The 16,437-nt window shown below is 45.4% G+C and overlaps 1 protein-coding gene across 1 annotated transcript in view; it reads left to right on the forward strand.

Annotated features, from left to right (window-relative positions):
• Positions 1-6,965: 6,965 nt before the first annotated feature.
• LOC120318288 (diacylglycerol O-acyltransferase 2-like) overlaps positions 6,966-16,437 on the forward strand; it is a 45,385-nt gene continuing 35,913 nt past the window's right edge. The window contains 1 exon segment of the mRNA XM_039365705.1: positions 6,966-7,127. Within this exon segment, the coding sequence (XP_039221639.1) occupies positions 7,088-7,127 (40 nt within the window). The 5' untranslated portion in view covers positions 6,966-7,087.

Genomic DNA, 16,437 nt, shown 5'->3' on the forward strand with positions numbered 1-16,437 from the left:
AAAGTAACCCATTTACCCGGGAGTTGCCTATATAAGAGGCTGCGAGGCATTTGGGCGAGGCTGAAGCCATCTTCCTGTAAGCTGAACGCTGAATAAAAGAAACTGAGAACTCCAGCTGCTTCTCGTGTCTGTTTTCCCGCCAAGGACGCAACAATTAGGGGACTGGAGGCTAAAACATATAAGGAACGGTTGCTGGAATTGGGTATGTCTAGTTTAACGAAGAGAAGGACAAGGGGGGACATGATAGCCATGTTCCAATATCTCAGGGGCTGCCCCAAAGAAGAGGGAGTCAAGCTATTCTCCAAAGCACCTGAAGGCAGGACAAGAAGCAACAGATGAAAACTCATCAAGGAGAGAAGCAACCTAGAACTAAGGAGAAACTTCCTGACAGTGAGAACAATTAACCAGTGGAACTACCTGCCTCCAGAAGCGGTGAATGCTCCAACACTGGAGGTTTTTAAGAAGAGACTGGACAGCCATTTGTCCGAAATGGTATAGGGTTTCCTGCCTGAGCAGGAGGTTGGACTAGATGACCTCCAAGGTTGTTGTTGTTATTAATAATAATAATAATAATAATAATAATAATAATAATAATAATAATAATATAAAACAAGCCGGCCAGTCAGAATACAAGGCCATAAATGATAAATGGGGAAAAAAAGCCCTTTTGAAGAGAATCATCTTCAGAGTTTTGTAAGAAAAGCTGAAGGAGCCAGACCAAGTTCCAAGGCAGTCTTTCTCACTCCACCTTAAACACTTTAACATTCGTGGGATTGCAATTCCCAGAATTCTCTAGCCAGCCTGCGATTGAAGTCTATCCATTTTTCAAGCTGGCAAGGCTGAGACACAGGGCATTAAATGTGCAGGTTTTCACTCCCACAATTCCCCCGGCCCAGCCCGTGGGGCTGGACTTCAACTCCTGGAGCTGAAGAAACCTCTTGGATGAAAAGTGAAACGTCTTCAAAGAAAAAACAAGAAACTTCAGTTGCCCTTTGAAAAAAGCACCTTTGGGGCCTGGAGGACGAAGAATCTCCATTGACATTTAGCGACGTATTTTGGGTTGAACACCCTCCGAGGGATGCGGGAGGATGAACAGGTTTCCAGAAAACGTTGCAGACCGCAGGAACCATTTGCGCTTCAGTTGGAGATGCAGGCAACACGGACTCATCCCCAGCAGCCAGTGCCTGTCTTCAAGGGATGCAGGGCAGAAAACATCCTGAAATTATCCTCCAAATAATAATGATAATAATAATAAAGTTGGAAGGGACCTCGGAGGTCATCTAGTCCAACCCCCTGCTCAGGCAGGAAACCCTGTACCATTTCAGGCAAATGGCTGTCCAGTCTCTTCTTAAAAGCTTCCAGTGTTGGAGCATTCCCCGCTTCTGGAGGCAGGTGGTTCCACTGGTTAATTCTCCTGTCAGGAAGTTTCTCCTTAGTTCTAGGTTGCCTCTCTCCTTGATGAGTTTCCATCCGTTGCTTCTTGTCCAGCCTTCAGGTGCTTTGGAGAATAGCTTGACTCCCTCTTCTTTGGGGCAGCCCCTGAGATATTGGAACACGGCTATCATGTCCCCTCTGGTCCTTCTCTTCGTTAAACTAGACATACTCAATTCCAGCAACCGTTCTTCGTGCGTTTTAGCCTCCAGTCCCCTGATCATCTTTGTCACTCTTCTCTGCACTCTTTCTAGAGTCTCAGCATCTTTTTTACATCGTGGGGACCAAAACTGGATGCAGGATTCCAGGTGTGGCCTTACCAAGGCCTTGCAAAGTGGCCTCAGTGACTCTCGAAAAGGCTGCAAATGACCAGCTGTCTGCAAGGAGTCTAAATCCTTCCCTTCCCCACCATCCAATCAGAGCGGAAGAAGCTTCTTGGGATGAGAAGAGAAATGTCTTCAAAGGAAAACAAGGGATCGTTTTGACCTGGAGGACTGCGAATTTATTTATTTTATTTATTTTATGAGACTTATATACTTATGAGACTTATATACCCCTTTAAGTGCAAGCACTCTCTAAACGGTGTACACCAGTAAGCACTGTGTGTGTGTATATATATATATATTATATATATATATATATATATATATATATATATATAGATATATGTTTTCTGAGGTTTTCGCGGGTATTTGTATATAGGTCTTTGGTTGTTCGGGTTTTCTCCCGCGTAAAATTGGAAGTGTCTTGGCGACGTTTCGACGAAGTCACATTCGTCATCTTCAGGCTGGTGTTTTTAGCTTCTTGCTTCGAGCAGCAAGGGTGCTCGAAGGGATGCTGCTCGAAGCACGAAGCTGAAAACACCAGCCTGAAGATGACGAATGGGACTTCGTCGAAACGTCGCCAAGACACTTCCAATTTTACGCGGGAGAAAACCCGAACAACCAAAGACCTACATACAACACCCGCGAAAACCTCAGAAAACATATATATATATATATATATATATATATATATATATATATATATATATATATATATATACATACATACATTGCTTACTGGTGTATATATATATATATTTACATTGCCCCCAACAATCTGGGTCCTCATTTTACCTACCCCGGAAGGATGGAAGGCTGAATCTCCATTGACACTTACCTGTGTATAAAACATTGCTGGTAGGTGAATGTTAAGTTCTTGCAGGAAAGACCGATCCTGTCCTTCCTATCCTGAGCTGACCTTTCAGTCTTTGGGCCCTGCAGGGTGTCATAGACCTTGGGTTCCCCCCCCCTCCTCCACCCACCCACTCACCCACCCAACTAGGCTGATTTCACCCCCAGCATCCATCCAGCATGACGACACACTGTACATAACCAGTTTTCACATCGCTCTTTTGCCCAGAGCCGCAATGGCATGGATCCTGGAGGGGACCAGACGCCAACTGGGAGGTAGCCATCAGCCCTGAATTGCCCCACCATGAAAGAGGCAGACGATGGACACAGGCCCTGAGGACTCTCTGCCAGCCGCGCATGCAAGCCAACAAACTATTTCGCAAAAAACTTCAGAACGGTTTCCACACTTCAGAAACTGTTATCTCCTGGTTTGAATCAGATCCAAGCCTTTTATCATCTCCCGAGTCTCTTGATGTCTTGGCCTCAGCAAAGAGATTTCCCAGAGGTGGAAGGGAACCCGGAGGTCATCCAGCCAAACCCCCTTCTCGGAGACGGAAGGCGCCCCTGAGGTCATCCAGCCAAGCCCTCTTCTCGGAGACGGAAGGCGCCCCTGATGTCATCCAGCCAAACCCCCTTCTCGGAGATGGAAGACGCCCCTGAGGTCATCCAGCCAAACCCCCTTCTTGGAGATGGAAGGCGTCCCTGAGGTCATCCAGCCAAACCCTCTTCTCGGAGACGGAAGGCGTCCCTGAGGTCATCCAGCCCAACCCCCTTTTCAGAGATGGAAGTCACCCTGAGGTCATCCAGCCAAACCCTCTTGTCAGAAACGGAAGGCACCCCTGAGGTCAGCCAGCCAAACCCTCGGAGACAGAAGGCGCCCCTGAGGTCATCCAGCCCAACCCCCTTTTCAGAGATGGAAGTCACCCTGAGGTCATCCAGCCAAACCCTCGGAGACGGAAGGCGCCCCTGAGGTCATCCAGCAAACCCACTTTTCAGAGATGGAAGTCACCCTGAGGTCAGCCAAACCCCTTTTTCAGAGATGGAAGGTGCCCCTGAGGTCATCCAGCCCAACCCCCTTCTCGGTGTGGGCATCCACGATAAAGCATGGCTGCCAAGCTATCATGGGAAGGCATCAAACGAAGCAAAGCCGTCATCTCTCTGGGTCGTTGCTTTCAATGCTGGGAAGCTTTTAACTATCAGAAAAGTTTTCAGATGTTCTCCCTCTACCCACATATATTATATGACACAGAGAAAAAACACAGGCTAGTTCGGATTATGTGTACATGTGCATGGTGAGAAAAACGAATCTTGCGCGTTACGGTACCTTAACTACTACACCAGACTGGCTTTCAATTTTGGCCAATTATTATTTTTTTCCCCTTTTCTTTCCCTCCTGCTTTTTCTCTTTCCAGTCTCAAATTTCCCTTTTTTTCCCAATGCGTTTTGCATTACCAGGAGCCACCAACTTTATCTGCCCGTGTGTATGTGTATGTGTGGGTCAGGGGTCCCTTCCAGGCCTCATGCTATCAAACGTGCATCCTGTCATTCATGCCGTAAGATCCCCTGTTGCAAATCTTGGATTCGTGACACGACATTGCAATATTGTATATTTCATCATTTTTACATCAGCGTGCTTTGTGCCAGCTCTTTCGCTTTTTTCTCCCCTTTTCTTTAAAAAAATAAATAAATAAAATAAACCACTGCCAGGTTTCCAAATGATGGAGGTCAAAGGACAACTTGACTTGATTTTTCTCAAAAAAATAAAAATAAAATTAGCCAGCACTTAATTTGTGATCCCCTCCAAATTGTAGTTTGCAGCACCATATCTAGTGGTCTATCCTGGGTGGCATCAAATCAAATTATTTTTTGAGGGGTGTAAATTCAATATCTCAGGGGCTGCTCCTCCCAGGGCAGAAGTAAGTGACTTGCCAGATATTTAATAATCAGCTAATTTATATTTTCCATTACAGGTGGTCCTTAACATACAACCACAATTCAGCCAAAAATTTCTGTTGTTAAACAAGATACTTGTTAAGTGAGTTTTGCCCCATTTTATGACATTCTTGCCACAATTGTTAAGTGAATGACTGCAGTTGTTAAATTAGTAACACGGTTGTTAAATGAATCTAGTTTCCCCATTGGCTTTGCTTGTCGGAAGGTTCGCAAAAGGGGATCACGTGACTGTGGGACACTGCGGCCGTCCTAGATGTGAACTCAGTTGCCAAGTGTCCGAATTTTGATCACGTGACCAGGGGGATGCTGCAAAGTTTGTCAGTGTGAAAAACGGTCGTAAGTCACATTTTTCATTGCCGTTGTAACTTCGAACGGTGACTAAATGGGCCTTTGTGTAAATCGAGGACTACCTGTAATTAGGGAGTATGTTTCTTTCCTTTTTTTTTTTTAAAAAAAAGAATGTTAAACGGAAAAAAATGATATCTAAAGGAAAAATAAGACCCAGAAAGAAGAATTGTGGAGAGGAGGAGGAGGAGGAGGAAGAAGAAAAAGACTGGGATCCTTGGTGCTCTCTGAGCTTGGTTGTCTTCTTGAAGACGTTTCCTGACCCAACTGGGTAACATCATCAGTGCTAGAAGGGAGTGAGATTGGAGGAGGAGGAGGAGGAGGAGGAGGAGGAGGAGGAGGAGGAGGAGGAAGAAGAAGAAAAAGACTGGGATCCTTGGTGCTTTTTAAGCTTCGTTGGCTTCTTGAAGACGTTGCCTGACCCAACTAGGTAACATCATCAGTGCTAGAAGGGAGTGGGGTTTGCTATCTCTCTATTATATATAACTGTACATAAACAGACAGCAAACCTCTCACTGTCTCACATGGGTGATGTTCCCTAGAAGCTTATATGTACATAGAACATGTAACTGATGAAATGTCTTGGACAAAGAAGGAAGCGTCTTCTTCTTCCTCAAAGAACAAACAGTCCAGTTGCCTTTTGAAAGGGGGGGGGGAAGCACCTTTGAGATAACGGTGACCTGGATGACGGAAAACCTCCGTAGACCCCCTAGGAGCCCTTCTGGATCACCTGCGCCAGGTGGATTCATCCTGATAGTCCGGTTTTAGCAGCCTGTGGGAACAAAGCCATCCACATGCAGCCTTGGTCCCAGAGCTGACCTGGGTGACCCTTTCCTGGGTGTCCCCCTCTTCCTGGATGACCCTCCTCTGGGGATCCCCCTCTTCCTGGGTCTCCCTGCTCCTGGGTATCCCCCTTTTTCTGGGTGTCCTTGTGTCTGGGTCTCCCCGTCTTCTGGGTGACCCTCTCCTGCGTATCCCCCTCTTTCTGGCTGTCCCTGGCCTGGGTCTCCCCCTCTTTTAAGTGACCCTGGTCCTGTGTACCCCCTCTTTTAAGTGACTCTGGTCCTGTGTACCCCCTCCTTCTGGCTTTCCCTGATCCTGGGTGCCCCCCTCTTTTAAGTGACCCTGGTCCTGTGTACCCCCTCCTTCTGGCTTTCCCTGATCCTGGGTGCACCCCTCTTTTAAGTGACCCTGGTCCTGTGTACCCCCCTCACTCTGGCTTTCCCTGATCCTGGGTGCCCCCCTCTTTTAAGTGACCCTGTTCCTGTGTACCCCCCTCACTCTGGCTTTCCATGGTCCTGGGTGCCCCCCTTTTTAAATGACCCTGGTCCTGTGTACCCCCCTCACTCTGGCTTTCCCTGCTCCTGGGTGCCCCCCTCTTTTAAGTGACGTGGTCCTGTGTACCCCCCACCCCATTCTGGCTTTCCCTGGAACTGGGTGCCCCCCTCTTTTAAGTGACCCTGGTCCTGTGTACCCCCCTCACTCTGGCTTTCCCTGCTCCTGGGTGCCCCCCTCTTTTAAGTGACGTGGTCCTGTGTACACCCACCCCATTCTGGCTTTCCCTGCTCCTGGGTGCCCCCCTCTTTTAAGTGACCCTGGTCCTGTGTACCCCCCTCACTCTGGCTTTCCCTGATCCTGGGTGCCCCCCTCTTTTAAGTAACCCTGGTCCTGTGTACCCCCCTCATTCTGGCTTTCCCTGGTCCTGGGTGCCCCCCTCTTTTAAGTGACCCTGGTCCTGTGTACCCCCCTCACTCTGGCTTTCCCTGGTCCTGGGTGCCCCCCTCTTTTAAGTGACCCTGGTCCTGTGTACCCCCCCTCCTTCTGGCTTTCCCCTGGTCCTGGGTCTCCCCCTCTTTTGAGCGCCCCTCCCCGGGGGCATTCCTGGCCCGAACGCCCCTCCCCTCCCTGGGCGCGCTCCATCCCCGCCGGCCGGGCGGAGGGCGTCTGCCTCCAGGGCGAGGGGCCGGCGGGGCGCGCAGCATCACAATGCCCGGGCGCCGAGCAACGGCTCCGGCTCCTCCCGCCCCTCCGCCGCCGCCCTCCCGGCTCCGCCCCGGGCAGGTGCTATAAAGGGCGGCGCGGCGGGCGCTGGGCTGGGCTGGCTGAGCCGAGCCGGGCGGCGGAGATCGGAGCGGCTGCCCCCCGCGGCATGGACGGGCGCTGAAGGGCGCCGCGCCGAAGCCATGAAGACGCTCATCGCCGCCTACGCGGGGGTCCTGCGAGGTAGGGCTCTGCGCGGGGGGGGGCCTTGGGGGGGACTGGGGAGGGGGTCGAGGATGCCGCGCATCCCTTTGCGCGTCTTTTGGGGCTCCTTCCCCGCTTTGGTTCTCGTGGCAAGGGGAGGGCGGGAGGGCGGGAGGCGAAGGATCCAGACGTCTGAAAACCCGCCCCCGCCCCCCACCAGGGTCTTAGGATCAGCCTATTCTTTCGCTTGCTTTTCCTCTTTATGGAGATCCTGAGCAGTAGAGAGCCCTGGCTGGGAGTGGGCTGCTCGCTGGAAATCATCATAATCATCATCCTAAGGATGATCATAATAACAACATATATAGGATCTCGTAGGGATATAATATGATGTGATACAAGATACCCAGTATAAGTTATGTAAGGTAGATATAAGAGGAAGAGATCAGATAAAGGTATAAGATAAGTTATAAGCTAATAGGCTATAATGTGATATACAATATAAGAGATACAGTATAAGATATAAGCTAAAGGTTTAATAGAATAATAATCATAAGGATGATCATAACATATATAGGATCTCGTAGGATATAATATGATATGATACAAGATACCCAGTATAAGTTATATAAGGTAGATATAAGAGGAAGAGATCAGATAAAGGTATAAGATAAGTTATAAGCTAATAGGATATAATGTGATATACAATATAAGAGATACGGTATAAGATATAAGATAAAGGTATAAGATAAGTTATAAGATAATAGGATGTACAATATAAGAGATACAGTATAAGATATAGATATAAGAGGAAGATATAAGATAAAGGGATAAGGTAATATGATATGCATAAGGTGTAATATATATGATATAAAACATAGTATAAATTATATAAGATAGAAAATGAAGATATCAGATAAAGTATAAGATAAGTTATAAGCTAATAGGATATAATATGACACAATATAAGATATACAGTATAAGATATAAAGGTATAATATCAGATATAAGATAATATGATATAATATGATATACAATATAAGAGATACAGTATAAGATATAGATATAAGAGGAAGATATAAGATAAAGGGATAATATATGATATGCATAAGGTGTAATATAGTATATGATATAAAATATAGTATAATATAAGATATAAAATGAAGATATCAGATAAAGTATAAGATAAGTTATAAGCTAATAGGATATAATATGACACAATATAAGATATACAGTATAAGATATAAAGGTATAATATCAGATATAAGATAATATGATATAATATGATATACAATATAAGAGATACAGTATAAGATATAGATATAAAGGGATAATATGATATGCATAAGGTGTAATATAGTATATGATATAAAATATAGTATAATATAAGATATAAAATGAAGATATCAGATAAAGGGATAAGATAATATGTATAATATGATATGAAATATATATATGTACAATATGATGTACAGTATGATATATAAGATAGATATAAGATTAAGATAAAGGTAGAAGATATATCATACAATGTATATTAAAATATAATATATAATACAATATAATATATGTTAATGTTAATCTTAATAATAGTAGTAGTAATAATAATAATAATGTTGAAAGGGACCTTGGAGGTCCTCTAGTCCAACCCCCTGCTCAGGCAGGAAACCCTATACCATATATTCCTATACATTAATGTCACATTATAATATAATACAGGATTGTATAGGATCTCCTGCCATGAGCAGAGGGTTGGACTGGAGGATCTCCAAGGTCCCATCCAGCCGTATGCATTCTATGTTCCATTTGCCTCTCCCAGGTCTTTGGGAAGGACGAGAGGTGCCTAAAAATGCCAAATCCAGTCTAAACATCCGCTGTGCTAACCGCCATAAATAACTTTATTACTATGCTTTAAAGGAACCCCCCCCCCTTCCCAGTATTTGGCTTTGCCTGCTTTTCCTATTGGGAAGAGGTCAAAAGGTTAAAATCTCGGAGACCAGGGGAGAAAATGTATAGGAATGGAGAACCGTGATAGCAATTTCTTTAGCAATGATTTTTTTTTAAACGTATACCAGTATTTGGAAAACTAGAGTTGATTAAATGCACTGCAGTAAAATGCTGTTTATTTGCTTTTTTTTAAAGGTAATTTTTGGTTTAGTCAAGCAGCGGTTCTCAACCTTGGCAACTTTAAGACTTGTAGACTTCAACTCCCAGAATTCTGGGAGTTGAAGTCCACAAGTCTTAAAGTTGCCAAGGTTGAGAACCCCTGATTTATCCTTGAGGATGTTTGCCCACTTCTTCTTATCCTGGTTTGAGGTTGGCTTGCTGCACTGTCTATCTGGGGTTGGATAATGCTACATCTGTGGTCAGTTGGCCTTCCTTGCTTTAGGGCAGTGTTTCTCTACTGTGGCAACTTGAAGATGGGTGGATTTCAATTCCCAGAATTCCCCAGTCAGCCATATTGAATTTAGGAACTAAACTCATGCAAGGGCTGGATTTTCGTGTCATGCTTGCACAGGACTCCAGCATGCCCACACTAAATACTCACCATGGGGAGTTTTGAATGCTGGTTAATTTTTCAAAGCTTCGTACATTTTAGAACTTAGAAATGGGGTTTATTTTGGCCTTAACTTAAGCCTACAGGGAGGTGTAACTCTCATCCCATCTCAGGGCTCTTCAAACTTGGTCCTATTATGACTTGTGGACCAACTCCCAGAATTCCTCAGCCAGGCACGCTGGCTGAGGAATTCTGGGAGTTGAAGTCCACAAGTCATGCAGGGGCCATAGTTGCCCCATGCTGGCTGAGGAATTCTGGGAGTTGAAGTCCACAAGTCATGCAGGGGCCATAGTTCCCTCATGCTGGCTGAGGAATTCTGGGAGTTGAAGTCCCCAAGTCATGAAGGGGCCATAATTCCCCCATGCTGGCTCAGGAATTCTGGGGGTTGAAGTCCACGAGTCATGAAGAGGCCATAGTTCCTCCATGCTGACTGAGGATTTCTGATTGTTGAAGTCCACGAGTCATGAAGGGGCCATTGTTCCCCCATGTTGGCTGAGGAATTCTGGGAGTTGAAGTCTACAAGTCATGAAGGGGCCATGTTTGAAGACCCCTTGTCCAATCTGGTTATCAAAAAAGCTATTTTAGGAGCTCCGTTTCTTTTTGATTGTAACCAAGTTGACAAACAGATCAGGTGCTGCTAGGTGCCAATTCTGGACATCGAACTCTCTCGCAGCGGAGCTTCCATGTGTTAAGGCAGTCTACCTTTGAAGCCGTTTCTGCTAGGAACCCTCCAAAAGGGAGAGAAAGAGATCTGGTCTTCTGCTCTAACCGATCTGATCTTCGTGATCTTTTTAAACCCTGTTAGTTGTTATTTGAGGGAAGGGTGAACTTTAGATTCTCCAAACTCCCTCGGACTCTACCTCTAATCCCTCTGCAAGGTCAGAGCAAAGATCCGCCTGCCAAAATCCACAAGCTGCAACATTTTAGCTGCACAAGCACATGAGAAGGGTCAGGCCCGGCAGGACCTTTTGAGTGTCCAACTGCCAAAACACAGGGAGTCCTCGACTTACGACCGTAATGGATCCCCAGGTTTTTGTGGCTAAATGAAACGTTAAGTGAATTTCGCCCCGTTTTACGACCTTGCGTGTGCCCACACACACACACTTGTTAAGCGGATCACTGCAGCTGCGACGCTAGTGACACGGTTGTTAATGTGAACCAGGCTTCCCCGTTGGCAAGAAGGTCGCAAAAGGCGACACTGCGACCGTCATAAATACGAGACAGTTTCCAAGCGCTGAAGGTGGGGACGGGTCACTTTTTTCAGTGCCGTTGTAACTTTGAACGGTCACAAAATGAACTGCTGTGACTCAGGAACTACCCGTAGTGTGGTGTGTGTGAATCTTCTTTGCATTTCTTTGCAATGCTCTTCCTGCAGACTCCTCCACTCAAACATTGATTCGTTGTTGGTTGAACTAACCTGGGGAGATGATGTCCTCATTTAGATAGTTTAGTGCAGTGGTGGCGAACCTATGGCACGGGTGCCAGAGGTGGCACTCGGAGCCCTCTCTGTGGGCACCCGTGCCGTTGCCCCAGCCTTGCCTCCCCCTGCGACCCCCTCCTCTCCAGCAGCCCCCCTTGGAGGAGAGTCGCCCCCGAGGGTGACCCACCCGGAGCAGTGCAGCCAAGGACATGGCAGCCAGGCAGTGTAGACAAGACTCTGCCCTCACGCCCCATCATGCACAGTTGATGCTGCAGGGCGCGGGCAGAGGGCGTGGCTGCCATAGCGCTGCTGGGCTGCCTGGGCGATCTGCGGCGGGCCCTGGAGGTGGTGAGTGGCCCTGCGGGCAGACGGGGCGGGGGGATGGCGGGCAGAGCGGGGGGGCGGAGCAAGGAGGTGGAGCGGGGGCGGAGCCAGTTTTTGAGCACTCGGTCGCTAAAAGATTTGCCATCACTGGTTTAGTGTTTGAGCCAGTTTGGGGCAGTGGTTAAGGCACCAGGCTAGAAAGCGGGAGACGGTGAGTTCGAGTCTTGCCTTAGCCATGAAAGCCAACTGGGTGACTTTGGGGCAATCACCAGGAGACTGAGAATTCTAGTCCTGCCTTAGGCATGAAAGCCGGTTGGGTGACTTTGGGCCAATCACAAGGAGGCTGAGCGTTCTAGTCCCGCCTTAGGTATGAAAGCCAGCTGGGTGACTTGGGGCCAATCACCAGGAGACTGAGAGTTCTAGTCCTGCCTTTGGCTTGAAAGCTGGTTGGGTGACTTTGGGCCAATCACTAGGAGACTGAAATTTCAAATCCCGCCTTTGGCTTGAAAGCTGGTTGGGTAACTTTGAGCCAATCACAAGGAGACTGTGAGTTCTAGTCTTGCCTTAGGTATGAAAGCCGGCTCTGTACTTTGAGCCAATCACACAAGGAGACTGAGTTCTAGTCCTGCCTTAGGCATGAAAGCCAGTTGGGTAACTTTGAGCCAATCACCAGGAGACGGTGAGTTCTAATCCTACCTTAGGCATGAAAGCAGCCCTGGTGACTTTGGGCCAGCCGAACCCACCTCGCAAGGTGGTTGTTGTGGGGAAAAAAAGGAGGAAGGAGTCTTTAAATATGTTTACCGCCTTGAGTTAAAGTAATCAAGGTGGGATAAAAATCGAATAAATAAATAATAAGAGTGACTATTTTACAAATCCTTTTTTGTTTGAGAGCTAGGCTTAATTGCAAGGTAAGTATTAGGCAGCTCGGTCTAGGTAGTGAAGAATCTGGGTGTTTGATAGCATCTTTTCAAACTTAAACATTTTATAAAAAGGAATAATTTTTTTTTGGGGGGGGGTGAACTACAGCTTCAAAAAACCTTTTACCTTTTAATAGAATTTAATCGCCTGCTATACCTTCTACTCCCTATCTTCTTGTCTTTTAGTTATAACTTTTTATTGTTTTATTATTTTTATTGTGATTATATATATATATGTATATATCTATATATCTATATCTATATCTATATATATATACACACACACATACATACACGTACGTCTATCTATCTCTATCTTTCTCTATCATCTATCTATCTATCTATCTATCTATCTATCTATCTATCTCATCTCTTTCTTCTCTCTCTCTCCATCCATCCATTTATCATCTATATCTCTCTATATCTATATCTATCTATCTATCTATCTATCTATCTATCTATCTATCTATCTATCTCTATCCTCTATTTCTCTTATCTCTCTTCATCCATCCATCCATCCATCCATCCATCTACCCATCCACCCACCCACCCACTCACCCACCCACCCACCCACCCACCCACCCACCTATCTATCTATCTATCTATCTATCTATCTATCTATCTATCTATCTATCTATCTATCTCTATTTCTCTTATCTCTCTCCATCCATCCATCCATTTATCATCTCTCTCTCTCTCCTTTTATCTATCTGTCTCTCTCTATCTATCATCTATTTATAGATATGTGTATAGACATACGGTCTTATTTTAATGTTGCAAGCTGTTCAAAATAGCCTTGCAGCAAGGCGGAGAGTAAACAAATTTAATAACTAAATAAATAATAACATCTGATCGTCTTGCAAAGTTCCTACCAGATTCCTGATGTTCAATACTGTACAGGAAAGCTAATCTGGCTTCTTAAAAGTTGCCTGGCAGATTTCTCTAGATGTTACAGCCTGGCTCCATTAACCCTAGGGATATATATATATTTTAATTAGGTCGAGCTGTCATGCCTAATTGAACTGGTGTCCTTGTTTTAAGCCCTGACTGTTGTGTGTCTGGTTCCCCCCCCCTTTTGCTTTTCTGCAGTTCTCCAATCCATGTTAGTATTTGCTGCGGCTTCACAAGTTGATGAATGGGTAGATAAAACAGGCAGGTGAGATCAGGTTTAATGGACTGTGAGAATAACCTTGGGAGGCAGAAGGAAGAACAGCAGCAAAGCAATGGTAGGCTTAGTATCCTAGGTTTTGGAATCCTGGTCTGATTTCTTTTGAAGAGCAGACATCAGATGAGTTGTTTGGGAGGGGGGGGGTAGGTCCTCAAGTTATAACCGTTTGTTTAGTGACCCTTCAAATTTACAACAGTGCTGGAAAACGTGACTTATGAAGTTTTTCACGCTTATGACCATTGCAGAACCCCCCCTATGGTCACATGATCAAAATTCAGAGGCTTGGCAACTGACATGTACCTGTGACGGTTGCGGTGTCTCCCGGGATCATGTGATCCCCCCTTTTGTGACCTTCTGACAAGCAAAGTCAATAAGGGAAGCCAGATTCACTGAATTTAATTTAGCAATGGAGTGTTTGGGCTCAATTGTGGTCATAAGTTGAGGACTACTGTCTTTAGGAGGCTTAATTGCTCTGCCAGATCTGGAAAAACCGCTCTCTAACTAGGGAGGAAGGAATGGGGACGCAGATTGGGGGAAGATAGTTGGGCAATCGTTAGTGAAACTTGAGCTTAGCCCCAGAAAACGGGAAAAGGTGAGAAAGAAGTTCAAAACTGACCTGCTTTGGAATAAGTGAGAAGGAAGCAAAGTCGATTTTCAAAGTTCTGCTATATCTAAAGCAATCACCATGTTGTTTATTCCCGGCTTGGACTGAACCATGATGAAGACTTTTCCTTCAACACGCTCAAATCCTATCTGTTGATTTATGTAATCTCCATTTCCTTATTGTTAGCCAGGAGGTGTGTGTTTTGCTCTCTTCTTGACACCTATGGCCCATATAAACGCCAATACCTGCAAAGCTCTCTTTATTTTATTTCCCACCTGATTCTTGGGCAAACATCCAAGGAGCTGATGAAATCTCATTCTCAGCTGGGGTTGTTCAGTATTTATTTATCATGAAAAACACTCCGGTGGCACAAAGCCACGTGTTTGGACTCTCTGCGCAACTTTGGCTGAAGCGAAGAAAAATGAAGCAATCCCGATTAAAGTACAATTTATTCTGATGGGTTATCGGTTGTGTTCCACCAAATTCTGTCCTGCAACTGAAATCTGCAATGTTTGTTATTGGAACTCTTCAGACCCAGCTGCCAAGGTATTGTTTTTGCTCACGCTGGACCCTTCGAATGAAATTAGCCTCAACCACAAACAAAGAAAGGGATCTGCATTTGCACAGCACATTAAACCACAGCCACAAAGAAATTAGTGTTTCACAATAGACGTATGAAGAACGGTTGCAGGAATTGGGCGTGCCTAGTTTAATGAAAAGAAGGACTAGGGGTGACATGGGAGCAGTCTTCCAATATTTGAGGGGCTGCCCCAAAGAAGAGGGAGTCAAGCTATTCTCCAAAGCACTTGAAGAAGGCAGGACAAGAAGCAACGGAGGGAAACTAATCAAGGAGAAAAGCAACCTGGAACTAAGGAGGAATTTCCCGACTGTTGGAACAATTAACCAGAGGAACAACCTGCCTCCAGAAGTTGCGAATGCTCCAACACTGGAAATTTTCAAGAAGAGGTTGGATAGCCATTTGTCTGACATGGTATAGGATTTCCTGCCTGAGCAGGGGGTTGGACTGGATGACCTCCAGGGTCCCTGCCAATTCTTTAATGACCAACTCTGAAGAAGCTTCTTGAACGAGAAGCGAAACGTCTCCAAAGAAAAACAAGAAAGTCCAGTTGGCTTGTGAAAAAGCATCTTTGTCTCCACCTTTAAATCTTAATTTTCAAAATATTCCAGCCCGCGGGAAAAAGGTTTCAAGTGTTAAGAGTCATGTCTCCTGGAGCTCCAGGGAATAAAAATCTTATTTTTAGCAAGCGCTATTCCAGTGAGCTTGCTCTGCAAGGTTTTTTTTTTTTTTTCAAGGAATGAGCCACTAACAACATGCCACTGTCTTGATGTGCATTTTGGAGAAATCAATCAGTCCCCTTCGTTTTCAACAGGTAGCTCAGGAAACTTTCTGTCCCTACTTAACGTAAGAGAGCCCGTCGCTTAAACAGGTTTTAAAGTTATAATGCTTTGAGAATTGCTATCCTTCACTCACACAAGTTATGCCAATTTATGTATTTATGCCTTCGGGACATATCCTATCATTTCCTCAAGGTGATGTACATAACCTGAGTTTAATAATCCTTGGCGCAAATACATGGCTGTCTTCCGACAGAAATTTTAAATAAATAAATAAATAAATAAATAAAGAAAGAAAGAAAGAAAGAAAGAAAGAAGGAGGGAAGGAAGGAAGGAAGGAAGGAAGGAGGGAGGGAGGGAGAAGGGAGGGAGGGAGGAGGGAGAAGGAAGGAAGAAAGAAAAAAGAAAGAAAGAAAGAAAGAAGGAAAGAAGGAAGGGAAGGAGGAGGGAGGAGGGAGAAGGAAGGAAGAAAGGAAGGAAGGAAGGAAGGAAGGAAGGAAGAAACAAATAAACTCAAATGCTAGATCCAATGGGCACCAGATAACTCTTTTTCTGCCAACAGTTTCCTATGTTTCTAACAGTCCTTATTGTTAATTTTCTCCCTCAGCACGACAGCCCTTGGAGGTAGGACAGATTGAAGGGACAGAGAAGTGATCTAAAGTCAGAAGGGAGTTATTCCCAATGGCAGCCCAACACCTTAAGCCGGTGTTTTTCTAACCTTGGCCAATTTTAAAATAGGCGGACTTCAACTCCCAGAATTCCCCAGCCAGCAAGGCTGGCTGGGGAATTCTGGGAATTGAAGTCCTCCTGTCTCAACGTTGCCCAAATGAAGAAACACTGATCTAGGCTATAGCTGGAGCCTTTTGTTTGGAGTTGTTTCCTGTTCCTGTTTGAGGCTATTTCCTGTGGCATGAACTTTGACCTGAGTCTGAGTGTGCCCTTTGGCATCTGTGGATTAATCCTTTTATGTCCTTTCTTAAGAGTTTGGGTGGGGGATGTAGATTTT

Source organism: Crotalus tigris, unplaced genomic scaffold (genome assembly GCF_016545835.1).
Source record: "Crotalus tigris isolate CLP2741 ecotype Arizona unplaced genomic scaffold, ASM1654583v1 scf7180000020156.337934, whole genome shotgun sequence".
NCBI classification, from domain to species: domain Eukaryota; kingdom Metazoa; phylum Chordata; class Lepidosauria; order Squamata; family Viperidae; genus Crotalus; species Crotalus tigris.